General features: G+C 37.8%; 1 protein-coding gene across 3 annotated transcripts in view; it reads right to left on the reverse strand.

Annotated features, from left to right (window-relative positions):
• The window catches only part of Adgrg6 (adhesion G protein-coupled receptor G6), a 123,655-nt gene that overhangs the window by 46,032 nt on the left and 59,589 nt on the right, over nucleotides 1-18,034 (reverse strand). For 2 of the 3 annotated variants that reach the window (XM_013026918.1, XM_013026920.1), the window contains exons 5-7: nucleotides 7,804-7,872; nucleotides 6,462-6,545; nucleotides 588-673 (exon numbers count right to left, since the gene is read on the reverse strand). In XM_013026918.1, the coding sequence (XP_012882372.1) occupies nucleotides 588-673; nucleotides 6,462-6,545; nucleotides 7,804-7,872 (239 nt within the window). The remainder of the gene's footprint in view (nucleotides 1-587; nucleotides 674-6,461; nucleotides 6,546-7,803; nucleotides 7,873-18,034) is intronic. The other variant, XM_013026919.1, reaches the window with a different exon arrangement.

Raw genomic sequence — 18,034 nt, forward strand, 5'->3', positions numbered from 1 at the left:
ACATTGGTATGTGAACTCTACTGTTTGGGTGCAAAACTGAGAGGGAAATAGCCCATATAGCTATTTTCTTCTATAAACACAAAGACTGGAAACTACTAATAACAGTAATAATAATAATGCGCCCTAAAATTGACTTCAAAGCAAATAAGTTGGTTTAAAATGACAGGCACGAATGAGCAGAAAACTGTTTCATATGTTTTGATTTTGATCAAGTATTCCAACTAGTAAAGAAATCTATCAAAACATAGCTGAAAATATATAGATTTAAAATTAAGTAAAAGTATGTCCCAATCTATTTCCATTTGTGTAATATTTGTCAAAGATAATATCCATGATATTACTTCTATTATCTATGATAGTATCCACTTATCATGGATAAAGACATGGTTTACTTTTGTATCCTATGTTCAAATCTACTTCTCTTCCTACCCATAAACACAAGGCCTTGATTGTTAGATACCAATCTATATATCTACAATAAACACTGAAGTCTGTTTTAATACAATCTGTGCATTCACTCAGAATTTTTCCCCATTTCCAGAAGGTAAATGCTAGACACAACAATGAAATGTCCCAAGTTCACTTACCCACTCTGCTACCTTGCTCTGTACTTTCACTTCAGGGTGATGAAGGATGTTTTGCACCACTATGGATATTCTATACATAAAGCCATCTGTTCATTGGAAATAGAATCAACCCATTATTCACAGTTTACAATCATATCCAATAATGAAACTTACAATCACTTAATGTTACACAAATTAAAAGAAATACTTTTTACATGGGCACAGGACACTTTGGGGGTATTTTGTGACCCCTTAGAAATAGTTATCAATCAGTTTATTATTACAAACAATTGATGATATGCTTATAGTTTGCTCCTAAATTATCACTTGCATATGAAGTTTAAAATATTCACTTGCTAGTTTTTAATTCTATAGATTTTGATATCTATTTTCTGTAAGTAGTATTTTCTTCATGTACAGTTTGAAGTGTTGAGATTCTGGGCAAACGTTATTAACTGTTAACTTAAAGAGGAACATACAGATACATATTTACTGTCTTTTCCTCTTCTCAGTTCTTTTTATTCTCCTCTCCTTAATAAGACATTTACTCCTATTAAACTCTTAGGTTGGATCTGACCATGTATTTCATGACAATGTCCTCAACATGGTCAGTTATAGCAAAGTACAAGGCAAATATTTGCTGATAGAATTGCAACAGGACTAGTTTGCTTTATAGGTTATAGTGAGACCCTGTCTCCAGAAAAGTGAATTTGTATAGTAAGTTAACAAGAAAAGAAAAGAAAATCTGTTGTCATTTATGTTTTTCAGACTTTAGGTAAGTTTTAATTGATACATGCAAAAATACAGAAACATGAGAAACTTATATAATAAACTATGGGTAGAAAAAAATATGTGATCCTTCTGGGAACTCCCAACTGTACCAGAATGCAAATTCCAATCCCACTGGGAAAGGAATGACTCTCCAGAAGAGGAGTCAGTCTCATGCCAAATAACAGAAAATTCCAAGTCCAGATGGAACAGTGTGTGTGTGTGTGTGTGTGTGTGTGTGTGTGTAACTGGACAGATCAGTTTAATTTATGAAGATTATTTGATTTCAACTTCTAAAGCTCTGGGTGATCTGATCTTATAATCCTTCAAAAGATATTCTGAATAGAATATTTAGAAAAATATAAAACAAGTAGTAACTAAGTGAAATGAACTCTGACACTGCTGATCTCATCATGTCAAATCATGGACATTTTGAATCACTGGCTGAAAAGAAATGCAAGTTGTAGAGGCCCAAGAGTTCCTTCAGGATCCAAGGAATGGTCTGTGACTATCTACCTAGACTCCTGGAGTAACCCTCAAGCACCACTAGATGGAGCTCTAAAGCACTCGTTTTCTTTTAAGTAAGGTTTGATGTCTTACTACAAAATATTTTTTAAAAAATCAGTATTTTAACTATTGAAGTTTTTTAATTTTCATCTCTTGCTTTATGCTTTATCAGTTGTTTTAATAAGTGGGAGAGACATCCAAAGTCAGATGATCTCTATTATTATATTACATTAGGTTAATATCCCAAATAACTACTTTATACTTGGATACTCTGGCACTATGGATAATTGACTATGGATAATTTTTCTTGAGAGGTCTTAGAATTAAATATTTTATAAAAAATGTAAAATTCTCAGCAAAACCTCCTCAAAGCTTTTGAACAGTGCGGTCAACAGAAAATTATACATCCAAGAGTACAACACCAAAGAAGATAAAACATCCACCAGAGAGTGGTGGGAAGGGTGTGGGACTGCAGCAAATGAACTAGCTGAATCATGGCCAGTGAAGGAAACACACAGGTGTCACCAAGCCATCTCCTAAAGATAATACAACTTGCATGATATCTCACTGCAATCACTATTTGTAAACTTTTATGTGCTTCAGAGATTTCAGGAGATATATCTATTGTCTACACGATGATATGGAGAGCAGAAGAATTCCTGATGGTCAGTTCTTTCGGGAGGGAGGGAAGAGATAAAAACCCATAATATATTCACTTTCCAATCAACTACATCTTCCAGCCTTCAAAGAACTTTAAGGTGGAAATTGCTGTCTGCAAGTGCAGATGTGGTATATTACAACAACATTCCTTCCTTTCCGTGTCTCCAATTAATCTTTCATTCTGTATTTTGATAACATACTTGGGAGTTTTTTGGATGACATAGAATTGACCGCGTTTACTATACCATCTTCAAAGCTGTGAAATCTAGCTGTGGTGGTTCTGAACATCCGTATTTGACATGCCAGATGTTGAAAACCAACCCAAGGGTCCCTTGAAACTTGAGGTTATTTCTTTGAACTAGTGATAAGGTGACTAAAACCCCACAGAGCCTACACACAGAATTTCTCCAAGTCATCTGGCACACTGAGTGCCAGTCATGGTTCTATGTTTGTTGTGTGATCTATGCTTGAACAGCTGAGCAGATGTGAGGAAAGGCGAAGGAACATTGGAATTTGTACTTGCAAACTAGATTTTCAGAACAGCAGCAGGATTCCTGGAGTTAATTCCCTACTTGGGAAAGTAGGGAACTTCCAAAAGGTTCTACACACTACAGGGTTATTTCAAGCAAAGAAGTTGTGATTTGCAGTGGAAAGAGTAATTACTCCAGGAGCTTTCTTGGGAATGTAATGGAAAAAGCAACAATGAGAATTTTATGTGGGAATGCCTATATCATCCATAACATCCTAAAAGGTCTGCTTGCAAACAGTAGTTTAAGACTTCCTGAGTATAGAATCTGATATAGTATATCCTACTGAAAATAATGAAAAGAACTTTACACCAAAGAAATGGAACATTTCACCAAGGTCAGAACAAAATTCTTTGATCCAATATATGTGATTATCAAATAATCTGTCTCTCTTATTTCCCCCTTGCTGGCAGATAATTTATTGGACAGCTAAGAAAAATTTGTTAGATCATTGTTTGGATAATTTAATATGGAAGACAACAGATATGAAAGTTGTGTCAATATTTCTTACAAGAGAGAGATTTCCCTCCTTCCCTCCCTCCCCCCTTCCCTTTCTCCCTCCTTTCCTTCCTTCCTTCCTCCTTCCCTCCCTTCCTCCCTCCCTTCCTTCCTTCCTTCCTTCCTTCCTTCCTTCCTTCCTTCCTTCCTTCCTCCTTCCCTCCTTTCCTTCCTTCCTTCCTCCTTCCCTCCCTCCCTCCCTTGCATCTTTCCTTCCTTCCTTCTTTCTCTTACTTTTTTTTGCTACTGGGATTTGAACTTGGGGACCTTATACTTATAAGACAAATATTTTACCACTTTTTTTTGTCGGTCATGGGGCTTGAACTCTGGGCCTGGGCGCTGTCCCTGTGCTCTTCAGCTCAAGGTGAGCGCTCTACCACGAGCCACAGCACCACTTCTGGTTTTCTAGTGGTTTATTGGAGATAAGAGTCTCATGGACTTTCTTGCCCAGGCTGGCTTTGAACTGTGATCCTCAGATCTCAGGTTCCTGAGCAGCTAGGATTACAGGCTCGAGGCACTGGTGCCCAGCTTATTTTACCACTTAAACCATGCCTTTAGCCCCTTTTCCTTTAGGTTAATTTTCAAACAGAATCTCGTGTTTTTGTCTCCAGCTGACCATGGATTGTAATTCTCTTGCATTGGTAGAGTGTAACACTCCACATATCTTGTTATTGAGATAGGGTCTTCGGGGTTACTGGGATTAGGGGTATGAGCTACCATTCCTGGCCAGTATTTTCTAATATATCAGATCAGAAGCCTGAGAATGTTTATCATAACAGTCTCCCAAAGAATAAGAAACTAATGATTGTATGTGAATGATCTTAGATAGTCTAGGATGTGGCACTAAATATCATTTATTTATAAGGAAAACAAAGTCATTCTCTACTTCAAACTTAATTACATCAGAGGAAAAAAATCTTACTGAATATCCTGTCTCTAATACTTTGTCATTTTTCCTTGTTAAAAAGAAAATAGACTCGGGCTCTGAAATATCAAGAATTCAAAGGCACTGTTTACATTGTATTTAATTTCAGTTTTAATTCTATTTATAACAAGCGGCAATGGTTTCATTTTACAATAATGAAATAGATTTCCCTGCATAAATACAGTGTGAAATACGTGAGAAAGAAAAGTGACTCAATTTAAGGGGAAGAAGATTGAATGGGAGAGGCAGTTGGTTCTAGAATATGATACAAGTGATTAAGATGTCTCATACATTTGTGCAACAGTTCCGTGCCTTTTTCCACCACACGGTGACTTCTGGATATGTCTTATAAATGCTATTTCAATCAAGAATCATGAGAATTAGGGACTGTTTCATTAGCGTGGTCAAGAAAAACCATCTTAATGGACTCCAATATTTGCTTGCTTTGTGCAACTCTGGTAAGGGCCGTGACGCAGGACGGGACCCTCAGAACAAGGCTCTCTTCAAGAATGTCAGAAACGACACGAGTGAGTGCATAACTCCACCAAGCCCAGAACTCTGAAGCGCCATATAAATATTCTTGGGCAGTAGAGGATGTGCCAGTCTTGGAGGGGGAAATGCCACAGTGGTTCTTTGTGTGCTCATACAAAGAGTGAAATACTTGTTAGAATTATAATATTCCCATCTGCTGGCCACAGTCCACATGAAATATGCACTGGAAAGTTCAGCTGTTGCTGTTTCTTGGGGGTAGGGGTGGGGTGGCTGGAATTTTTGCTCCATCATAAATCTCCTTGGTGTAACTAAGCAGAATAACCATAAACACTTTCTCTGAATCGGTGTCTTTATAATCCCAATGAAATTTATATCTATGTTTCATGTAGAATATTCCATACTTCCAATGGCTGCATCCTTCCACAGGAAATTGATATAACCTCTGCAGGCAGGGGAAGAAATGAATTATGTGGGTGTCTTTGCTCTGGGTTTTTGCATCCCTGATGATACGTTGCAGATGTCTTGGCCTTACAAGCAAAAGGGCTGGGGTTTAGAAAATTCCTTTGTTGCTAATATCTCATATTTGAGACTATTACTGTATTTGAGGCAATGGTGTGTCACCTGATTGGAATTTCTCCTTATTGTAAGAAATTGAAATAACCAACTCCAAACTACCAACACGCTCGGGATGTGGCCCATAAATAAATAGCAGAATAAAGAAATAATTCATTTAGTTTTTTCCCCTCTGCACATTTCCTCTCATATGTAATTGCTATACTTATGAATTATAAATAATATTAATAGAAAAGTATATTTGGGGATAAAAGGCAAAAAGTATTGGAGGTTACTTGAATTTTGGTCATTCAAAATTTGCCTGGATGTGGGAATAGAACTGAGGGCCAGAGTACTTGTCTAGCATCCATGAAGTCCCAGACTTGCACACCAGTGCCACAAGACAACACAAAACTGACTTACAGCTCTGTTGGTATAGAAATCATTTTCTAGCTGCTAGCTTTCAACAGATAAAAAGAAAGAGCAAAGTGCTGTAGTGAAAATCCACTTAAATGTCACAAATACTGCGACACACATGACTTCCATGAGAAATTAAGTCATAAGAGTTGTTTTGTAAATGAAGAATTCCTTTGAAAACAAGTTCCTAGAAGAGAATAATTTGACAAAACTCTGCAGAATAATACTGCTTCCTCCCCCTCAGATCACTGTTGTAATGTAAATGAGTTCTTTTTAACTGAACTTAGTTTCTCTTATAACTTTCTTTGAAACTTGGGTTAAAAGTCTACAAGAGTAGTGTTGGAAACTTAGTAATTCCCTGTTCCTCACAATGGGAACATAAGAGAACCATATTTATTTATTTTACTACTCTTGCAAATGTACAAATGTACCAATTATTGCCACAGAAGTTTGTCAGAACATTAGATTTTCCCCCATTGAGAATGCAATTTTTATCATTATCATATTCGATAGGCTACAAAATAGAAAACAAAAGTAACAATTTCTTACCATTCATTGGTTTATCGTGTCTGTTAGTAACAGGCATATTAGTGGTGACAATGGGTTCTGGGGTACTAGAAGCATTTACAGTAGCTGGTAACAAACACGAGAAAGATGTCATTTTGCAATAGCACAACAGTTAATATGGAAAAGCAATCCATAATAAATGCATGAAAATACCTGAAGCAAGGACGGTAATTAATTTTTGCTGTTAAGCACAACAGACTAAAAAGTTATAATGCACGGAACGGAGATGGCTCTCTATGACACAGTAAGAATCATGTTCACATGGCCTTGAGTGCCATGTTGTACAGGGTTTGGAACAGGCACAAAGGAACTGGTGAAAAACGATTTAGGTTCTACACCCTCTTTGCCACTGACAGACTTGACAGTCTGTCAAAATACTGCTGAGTCCCCCAAACACGCCAAGCCTGGTCCACTCCCACACTGGAAAATACAGAAGAGAGCATCGCTTTTCATTCATCTGATCTCACTTCTAACGCCTTGTGCCATGATCCACTAGGAAGGAAGCTTTTACAAAGTCATGATTCTCATGTGGCACATAGACTATGCTACTTCATGTAGAAGTATTTATTAGAATAATGAATGCAAAGGGGTCATGGGAAATTAGGAAGAACTATTAAAAATTAAAGCAATATATTTACGTTATTATTTTAAAACTTGCGTGACTTTCCATATTATGTAGCACAGAACCATTTAGTACAGAATAAGCCCAATATTGACCACAATGTATTCATTCAGCATCATGAAAATTTAATGTAGTTACATTAACATTACCCTGTACAGAATAAGCCCAATATTGACCACAATGTATTCATTCAGCATGATGAAAATTAATGTAGTTACATTAACATTACCCTGTATAACATTTTATCTTAAGATATAAGTAGTAATGCCCGACAGAAATTGCCTCATAGACTTGTCTTATACTTACCTACATATTCAGTTTAATTTTCTGCTCACATAAACACTTCTCTCCAAAGTATTCTCTTACTTTATTTATACTAGACCTTCGCAATATGCTCATTTTAAAAAAAGCAACACACAGGGACAAATGAAATCACTCGTGTTTAATAACATATAATCATTCACATTTAGAGAACTCAGTGTTTTATGGAAATGTGGTCACCTGGTATGTGAATACATTCTTTCTCCACTTTGTATTTACCGTGTGTCCCCCACACAAAACAACATCCAGAAATTCCTCTCTTTTGCTGGTTTCTGAATTCCAAGTGCAAATTAAGATTCAAAGCTAAGCAATGACAGCTACATTATCTGTAACAGCAAATGCAGAGGTAACGAAAAACAGAAGACAATGTTGGTTCCCTACCTTGACAGAGAGTTCCCAGGTCAATGCAGTTAGTGAGTTCTGCTACTGGGTGTGGGATCAGGTAGGACCCTAAATCAGCACAGAGAAATACACAAATGTGACTTACGATTTATAGATATTACCCAAAAAGTAAATAGTATGCATCATGTAGTTGGTAGAGCAGGAACAGGCCTAGAAAGAGTCGTCCAACATAAAGAAAGATTCCCGTGCCTTAATTTTCTCCAATGTAAAACCAAGGCCTTGAAATTACCCTCAATATTTTGAGCTTCATTTATCAGCACAATATGGAAAAGTGGTGCTAGAAACTGTGTTCAAAGTTTGGGGCCTTCTTGCCTAATAAATTATAAGATTCTGGTAGAAAGTCAGATAGATAAAAGAATCCAAACCTCAAGGATGAGTTTCAAAAGTGGACTTGGATTATATGCTTGTTTTTGGTTCAACAACGCTGGCATGCCTACGCAATCTGCAATTCCAGAAATCTCTTCCTGTGACTTCAAGTCAGCCTTGGTTCTTTTTATTGTAAGCTTTTACTGACTCATCATGGGGAGGAAATAAATTTTGAGCTGATTTTCTAGAAGCTGTGGTGGATTTTTGTTTCTCGCACTAAATCTTCCTCTGACACTTAATAGACTCTGGGCAAAAGCTTGGGCTTGGGAAAAATGGGCTAACCTTGTTACAAAACACATTGCCTCTGAACAAAAAGAAAACATAATAAACATGAATGGATAGGATATATTTATGTGTGAATACATATAAATTGCAAGTGTCCATGCACACACCTCCATATCTAATATATAATATATATCTACCTTTAAGACACCTCATTCTAATGTTTAAACACTCTCTCAACTCTCCCATGGAGAAGATTATGTGAAGACAAAGTAGGGGCGTGAGCTCCTGTATGCATGAGCACAAAGCATTCCAATGATTTAACAATATCTGAAGAGGCTTGATTTCTACTTTCTCAGGTGCTACCTGCCCAAGGAAGCAATCATGGTGTCTCAGAAATTCCCAGCTTTATTGGAAGGTCAGGATATCACATTAACTAGTACACAGCTCTCAACACATACCCTGACACGATGATGTAATAAGCCTTAAGCCGTTGCCTACCGGACAATTGCTCTGGCCCAGGAAGCAGCACGATCCTTCCTGCAATGTCTCTGCTCTCCTTGAGGCCGTAAGAGGAGCTCAGTGCCGAGTGCTAGGAACTAAGGGAGGTGCTTCCAGGGTGGTAGTGGTCTAAACAAGGACGGGACGGCAGTTTGATGAGCAGGGTGAATGGGAAATTCATTACAAAGGAGACTCATGACATACATGAGATTGTAAGAAATCTGGGGCTACTGGATTTACCACCTAGATTTCTGAAACATAAATTAAGCCTACTGGACTGTGATACTCCTATTTTACACTATTCCCAGGGGGCCGGCACCACCATGCTGTTTCTTTCATTGAGATGGAGTTTCATAAACTTACTTGTTTCTCCTTTCATGAGATTATTATGTATCAATTGGTATACATTTAATGCAGTAAATATATTTATGGAGTAAATAAGAATAAACAACATAATCAATCATTTGCTACAAAATAGGATAAATTGGGCCAGACAAGATGACTCATTTCTACAACTCTATCTATTCTCGAGACAGACATTGGGAGGATCACACTTAGTCCAGGTAAATAAAAGGCTCTCAAGATCCCTTATCAACCAATAGTTAGGTGTGGTCATGTTCCAGGAACTGGCTTGGCTCAAAATGTGGGAACTTATCTAAAAAATAACAGAGCAAAAGGAGCTGGAGGTTGGTTCAGTGGCACAGTGCATACCCAGCTTGAGCTGGGAGCGGGGGGGGGGGGAGCAGAGGGGTAGAGGGAGAGAAAGAGGAAAAGAGAAAGGGAAAGATAGCAAAGTTAAGTAAAGAGGAGTTGGTGATAATTCAATGATAGAAACTACATGCATGTGCAAAATCTATATACCTGGAAAACTGAGTTTCTGGAAGCGTGCTGTGCAGGAAATATTCAATGAAAACTTCCCATGTGTTTGTGATCTCCACATCCAGAGCATTGCTTGGGGAAGAGAATAGATCTCTTTATGTAAGTGTCAGATGCATGGCCTGGAGGGGGATATAACAGCTGATGAAGAAAGTGCTTTCACAAAGCTGGGCACTGGTGGCTCAAGCTGTAATCCTAGTGACTCAGGAGGCTGAGATTTGAAGATCTCGGTTCAAAGCCAGCCTGGGCAGGCAAGTCCAAGAGACTCTTATCTCTAAATAACCACCAGAAAACCAGAAAGTGGCATTGTGCCTCAAAGTGGTAGAGCATTAGCCTTGAATGAAAAAGCTTAGGGACAGTGCTCAGGCTGTGAATTGAAGTCCTATGATCAACAAAAAAAGAAGATGCTTTCATAGAATTTTTTAATGAAATGTTTAATGAAAAGGGTTGTGACATATCAAATATTACTGCAAGGTGAACCATGATAAAGAGGAAGAACTTTTAGCTCTGCACTGGAATTGTGGCAGTAGCTCTACGTGAATGAAGCTCAATCCTGTGGGATCAAGGAAATATAGAGTGGCCAGGCTCGAAGAGTGAGGACAAGGAGAGGAAGCTGGGTTGAGCAAGGAAGCTGAGATCGGGAGGGAGACAGCGAGTGTTATGGGTTTTGTTTTGTTTTGTTTTACATTCTGAATAACGAAGCAGTTGATTGGACTCTGGTAAGAGAGCATTTGAGGAAGCAGAAGTGACAGAGAACAGAGCGAGAACTTTACCTTGAATCCTCTCTCTGGGGTCTGCCCACTTTTGACAGAACCTGACTTCTACAGACACATATTATAGAAAGGGACATGTAAAAACTAAAGAGTCTTTCAGACTCAAAGTGACTGATGAAGTTTCAGCTACTGCACCACTGAAGAGATCCTGGGATGGAGTTCCTGGGGATCTCAAATTACCCACAATACTGGCAGGCAGGGGCTCCACAGGCACTTCTGGTACTGATACACTATCTCCCAAACACAAAGAGAGATAAGGGCCAGTGCTGTGAGAAACGAGCCCTGACACAGACTACATTTCCACTCCCATATGGCAAAGAGCTAAGAGGTGGAACTATGGTAGAAAAATCCCAACTCTGATTTATAAGACACTTAACAATTTTCTTATGTATTTTCCAGTTTCCTTGTATGGCAGCAAGTCCAAATTTCAGTCTATGGCATGCTTTCCTGGGAATTGGTAAACATTCTTTTCTGCAGTAAGTTGGTTGTTCTTTCTAAGGAACTTCTATTTTAACAAACTGACATTGCTTTATAAATAAATAGTTACTATTTTAGGATGCTTGATTAGAGATCCAGAAATTTTATTTGGAGATAGTAAAATTAAGACAACTGACAGATGCCGCTGAATTAGAAGGAAGTGAAATTGATAAGTGAAATCTAACATTTAGAAATACAGTAAGTTACATAGCAAATTCACAAAAATAGATAAAAAATATACATGGTTGGGTATGGTGGCACGCTCCTGTAATCCCAGATACAGCAGAGGCTGAGATAGAAAAGTCACTTAAGTCCAGGTGTTTCAGGCCGCCTTAAAGCCTCATCCAATAAATAATAAGTAAAGCCAGAAGTATCCAGGTCCTTTTACCCTTTTCATTTGTACCCACTTCCATTTCAGCCTATCTACTTTAAAAAATGAAGATCATAATCCATTTTCCTAAGCTGATAGTTTAGGAGGCTTATTATCTACTGCTTGCAGAAGAGGATCTATGTCCTCTGATATTTATGTGCTTATTTTATTATATATTATATAATATAAAAATAAATAAAACACCTATTTTATTACATGTATGTTTTATTATCTATTTATATATGTTTATATCATATATATATTTTTTTTCTCCCTGGTACTGGGATTTAAATTATGGGCCTCATGCTCTTCACTCAGGGCTGGCATTCTATGATTTGAGCACACCTGCAGTTCTGGCTTTTTGTTCGTTATTTGCCCATAAGCATCGTCTGATTCATGTATCTGGACTGTCTCTGAAGTCCAGTCCTCAGATCTGTCTCTGGAATAGCTAGGATTACAGTATGAGCCTTAGTCCCCAGCTGCTCTCTGATTTTTTAGTCTAACCGAAGGTATTAAAGCAGTCTGCTGAATGATAAAATTTAGGATAAAAATGTATGTAACTGTTACTAAAATTAACAAACTTTCTTAGGCACATTTAAAATAATTTTTTCTGGAAATTACCTGTGCTTTTAAAGAGTTTGAGTATTATTAAAGAATATAGTCCTTTGTAAAGATAACATTATTTTATGGTTATGAAAACAAAGTGACTTAGCACTCCACAACAGCTAAACTTTGGGAGAGAAGGAAGGAATCAGTAATTGAGTTCTAGGGCTGTGAAGGACAGAAATGTAATTATAAAAACATATGAAGGCTGGACTGAGTGACTCATGCCTGTAATCCTAGTTAATCAGGAGGCTAAAATCTGAGGATCGTGGTTCGAGGCCAGCACTGGCAAGAAAGTCTGTGAGACTCCTATTTCCAATGCCTACTCAGAAAAATGACAAAAGTGGTAGTGTGGCTCAAGTGGTAGAGCTCTAGAGTTTGCACAAAGAAGCCCAGGCCCTGAGTTCAAGCCCCAGGACTGACAAAAAAAATATATGAATCAGAAGTTATAAAAAGCTTTAGCTTGGAGATGAATACAAAAGAACACTTTTTTAAATCTAGAAATTTCTAGAAATAACACAGTATTCCTTATGATTTGTAGTTTTGATTTGTGTCTTATCTCTACACCCACATTGACTAATAGATGTACTTAAGGGACATCTTAAATAAATGAAATTTGTTTGAAGTTGGACTATTCATTGAGCTCACTGTACCACTCCTCAGGAAATAGCAATAATCAGTAAAATAAATAAAACTTGTAGAGAAAGCACTGTCTGTTCTTTGTGAAAAAGGATAGGCATTAGCCAGTGTCTAAATTTGAATCATAACTCAGGCAAATAATTGTAGCTATAATTAAAGAGTCAACTAAGGAAATTACCTGTCTCTGAGTTCTGGAGGAGGGAGATGAATATGTCTAAACTGAATATACTTCAAAAGCTTGTTCTAAGAAAAGTAAGACTACTATAACATGAAAAACAGAATTATAGCTAAAGTAGTATGTGTGTGTGTGTGTGTGTGTGTGTGTGTGTGTGTGTGTGTGCACGTGTGTGCGTGCGTGAGTGTGAGTGTGCTGGTCCTGAGACTTGAACTCGGGATTGAGTGCTGTCTCTGAGCTTTTGTGCTCAAGCCTAGAGCTCTACAACGTGAGCTCCAGCTCCACTTCTGGCTCTCTGGGGATTAACAGGAGATTAGAGGTTATGGATGTTCTTTCCTGGCCTATCTTTGAACCACAATCCTCAGATCTTAGCCTCCTCTGTAGCCCGGATTACAGGCATGAGCCAATAGTTCCCAGCTATTGCCAAATTGTTTATATGTGGAAATAACTGACATGATTATTCAGATTTAAAAAATTGAAATTTTCTTTTTTTCTCCTTTTCTGGGGAGTACTAAAACTCAGTGCTTTTTAGGAAGATGCTGCACTACTTAAACCATGCCTCTAGCCCCTGAAAATTTCATAATTTAGGCGTAGTCTCCAAACACCTTTACAAAGATATAGGCAAAGAGAAAGTCCAATTATGAGAATTCTGATACACTTATTAATAACATTGATTTTTTAAATCAAGGCTTGGGTATTTAACAGTAAAACATATGATGAGTTATCTAAATAACAAATGTTACCTGTTTTACTCTCTTGGTTACATATTATAACACATTTGGCAATACACAGAAAACGTATGCATTTTCTATCACACGTTGATTCTGGGACAGTTCACATTTAATAGACTCTCAGTACAGGGGAATGCTAGGAATGTGGTCCTATTTTCTCATTGCTTTCTGTACTGATCATTAGCTTACCAGAAATTCTAACTTAAGTAGCAAGCCACCAGTGTTTTCTGAGAAAAATAATGGAGCAAGGCTAAAATGTTAACAGAAGACACTGTTATCTACTTATTGAAGTTTTGCTTCATTAACAGTGTAGATATAATCTTTAGGACAGGTATTTCCTGTCAGTTAATAAGTGACTCACATTCATCAACTTCCCTTGCTGATGACTAAAGCAGCAGGAAATTCCCTCTTTCATCAAGCCTCTTGCCACAGTTCAGGACTGCTCAGGGAACCCAAAGGGAGTGTCAGCGTCATCCTGAATGTCGAGGAGAAGACTTCCACCACAGTTAAAGAGAGTCAGCTATGTTCAGTCTGTGAGCCGTGCTTCTTTGATGAAATCATTCCAAAAAGCGCAGATGACTAAGGCACACACGGTGCATTTAATACATTCTGGTAATCTTAAGACGTAGGAGTGGAATGTCAACGTCAGGGTTTAAGAACTTACAGGGACTGCAGCATCTCATTGAGATGGAGAATCTGGAGAAGTTGAAATCATTCAAACAGAGTGTAGAGGGGAGATGAATGGGTTGGAGGCGGTGAATGGCTGGGTACAGGGACTGGAGAAATGGCAGTCAAAGGGCACAACGTTTAAAAGTTAGGGCAGCTATTATATAACATGTTGCTTCTACTGAAAAGTGATATATTGTAAATGGGAAATCACTGAGAGGAGGCTGGAGCTCAAGCTCAGATATAGAATGTCTGCCTGATATGCTGACAGCCCCCATTTCTATCCCCAGGACCGAAGAAGGAAGGAAAGAGAAGAAGAAAGAAGAAGAAGAGAAAGAAGTAGAGGAAGAGGAGGAGGAAGAAGAGGGACAAGGTAAAGAGAAAAGAAAGAAGAGGAAGAAAAGGAGAAAGATGAGAAGGATGAAAAAGAAGGATGAGTAAGGGAGAGAGGAGAAAGAGGAGGAAGAGCTTGTAAAAATGGGAGGGCAGGGATGGTAGGGGAAAACAAAGGAGGAGGCAACCATGATGTAGATTTCAAAATTTCTCACTACAAATAAATGATTAAGTCTGTGAGGTCATACATGTGTTAATTACTTTGAATTAGCCATTCCAACATGTATTAATATGTCAAAACATCAGGTTGTACAACATAATTGCATATAATTTTGATCATTAAAAATTAAAACTGATCATTACATTAAAAATAAAGAACATAGGAGGACAAGGAGAAAGGAGATGTGTGTTTTCATCTACCAACCCACCTCCCTGCATTTTTTTTCCTAATCTTCGCATTCCTGTCCAGCATAAGTGAAAGAAGATTCTAAATGCCCAACAGGGCTGGATGGACAAGAAAGCCAGTGAGGGAAGGAGATGGTGTGTTAAGACTTCCAAAAGGAACAAACATACTAGCTCTAGCTGTGTGAGCCAAGGAGAAACAGTATGAAGTATGAGTGTAACATTTGCTAGAACAATAAAACGTTTTTCATTTTTATGTGAAATTGAAATTTTTTCACGTTGGAAATAAAATGCATCATTTCACAGTATTGTACAGGAAAAATGCAGGTAAACTTAAACAAATAAATATTACAACCATCACCAAAGTCTAAAGATGTGAGTAGTAGGTTTCCTAACACTGGTCCCAGAACTTTGCAAGGTCTTGTTCAGTGTTGTTCAAAGTGTGGGTGACAGCACATTGGATCCTTATGATTCTTTGGATGAGTGTAAGAGGTTGGCCTATTTTCTCATAAAGGGATCAACAGTAAATATTTGATGGTGGATCATGCTGTGTCTTTCACAATCTACTTGGCCATAGACAAAACATAAATTAGTAGGCACGGCTACGTTCCAATAAAACTTTATTTGCAAAGCAAGTGGCCTCCCATAGGTGGTCCTAGCTTGCTGAGGCCTATTCTCTAGGACTTCTGTAACACCATAGCCCTGGTATTTTATTGGGTTAAAATGTCAACGAAGCATTGCAGGAAAGAGATCTTATTAAGTTTACTTAGAACAAGTACAGTATTCACAGCCCATAAACATATTGTTTCCCATAAAAAGCACTGTTAGAGGTGTTGGCTCATGACATTCATTGTCCTTCTCTCAGGGAGAGTTAGCATGCATACTCCAGGACTAAGTCACATCTTCTAGTCCTGCTTATGCAGATGGAGATTCTAACTCATATTGGTGATGGGAGCATAGCTCTAAAGCCAGCCTTGCCAGGTTTGAATCCTACCTTGTTCACTGATTAATAAAATCGCCATTGTATAAATTATTTAATCTCTCCTTGCCCTAATTCCTCATCTGTAAACTGAGGTCAGGAATTGAAGCCCATGGAAGGAGAGAGATGATGTAGGAATTTTGTTGTGTGTGAGTTTGTTACTAGGATTTGAACTCAGAGCCATGTGCTTGCTACAAAGGCATTCTACTGCTTGAGCCAACTGACATCCCTTTTTTACTTTAGGGTTGTTTTCTTTTGAATTTTTCAGAAAGGGTCTCATCTGGGTCTGAGCCAACTTCAGACCTCGATCTTGTTACCTATGTCTCCCACATAGCTGGGATCATAGGTGAGTGTCACCACAGCAGGCTTGTTCTTTGAGATAGAGTCTGGCGAAATTTTTCTGCTCATGCATAACCTTGAACTGTGACCTTTCTATCTCTACCTCTCATGTAGCTTGGATTACAGGTGTGAGTGACTTGTGACCAGCAATTTGAATATGTAACCAATTATTAACATATCCAGCCAAATTATTGGATGCTATGCTTCTGAAAATATCATCCCATAAAAAGACAAATTCCAGAATGATCTACATTGTGGTTTGGATCAATTGCCAATGATATGATGAAATGAGGCTTCTACGCCAAAAGCGGTTACCTGGAATGTAGGAAGTGAACACACCGCTGTCCTTGCTGTTCTTCATTATGACACACCCAAAGCACACATGAACTCGATTGCCTCACAGAGGGAAGAAAGATTCCTCCGGAGTCCCTAGAACTTCCTCTCTACCTAATCTTAGACTAAGGAAAAAACCTTAGGGATCCCTAATAGAACTTAGAAAGTTCCACAATCTCTTTCTTAAAGAGAATCATGGTGAACCCTCTTTCCAACAATTCTCCCAGAAATGATTCTCAAATTATATCACACATTGCCCTTCTAGCCACCTGCAGAAGCTCTCTGCAACATATTCACACGTGCCTAACCTCCACCTTGGGTTGCAGGGTAGGGGTCTCTCAAGCCAGAAGAGCAGAAACAGGTCTGGGAAACTTGGGAGGTGTTCTCAGGTCTTCAAAATGCCCTATTTTGAGCAAAATACACTTATAGACTTCTGATAAAATTCTCTTATAAGACATAGTCAAATGACTTCGAAGTACTAAGTCCCCTTTTCCTTCCTTTACTGAGAGTTATTTCTGTGACAGAAATGTATATATTATCAACAGCTTAGACTTAGTCACATGGCACTTAAAATTGATAAGGAAACTTGAATTAATTGTGTTTGAACCAGTTCTATGAGAAAATAAAGATTTCTAGAATTAGCTTGCACACACACATATATGCATGCACATGTTATGTGTATGTGTGCATACACACATGTACAGTGTGTGTGTGTATGTGCACGCATGTTCTACCAGTTGAGCAATACTTCCTGCTACATTGAGCATAATTGTGGGAGCTCTTTTTCTGTGCTTTTTGTTATATAAAATTATGTTTCTAAATATTTTGCATTTATATACCTCTAATATTACCACATGTAAATTTCCTTAGTGAGCTACTAGAGAGAGGAATATTGAAACAAACTACCAATCTCTATTTTCAAACACAGAGGTTTGAGAAATTAACAATTCTTTGTGTGTATGCCAGTACTGGGACTCAAACTCACACTCTTACTTTGATTTTTTTTTCTCAAGGCTGGTGCTCTACTACTTGAACCACACTTCTACTTCTGGCTTTTTGTTGGTTAATTGTAGGTAAGAGCTTCATGGACTTTTCTACCTGGGCGAGTCTGGAATTATATGATTCTTACATCTCAATCTTCTGAGTAACTAGGATTACAGTTTTGAGCCACCAGCACCCACATAAATAATTCTCAATTATGAAGAATTTTCCATAAAATTGAAAGTTTGATATTTAATACTTAGATGGTGACTGCTTACTTTAAAACACAATTAAAGTTTAAGTCTTGGATAATAAAGATCTACTTGTTAATGTATCTCTTTTTGTGATTAAAGCCATTATCATATTTATTTTCGTCTTTTGTTTGAAAGCTAGTATTCCAGTTTCTATTTGAGAGACTTGGAAATTTTAGTCACTGTGTTGTTG

Source organism: Dipodomys ordii, unplaced genomic scaffold, assembly GCF_000151885.1.
Source record: "Dipodomys ordii isolate 6190 unplaced genomic scaffold, Dord_2.0 Scaffold98, whole genome shotgun sequence".
In the NCBI taxonomy this organism is placed as follows: Eukaryota; Metazoa; Chordata; class Mammalia; order Rodentia; family Heteromyidae; genus Dipodomys; species Dipodomys ordii.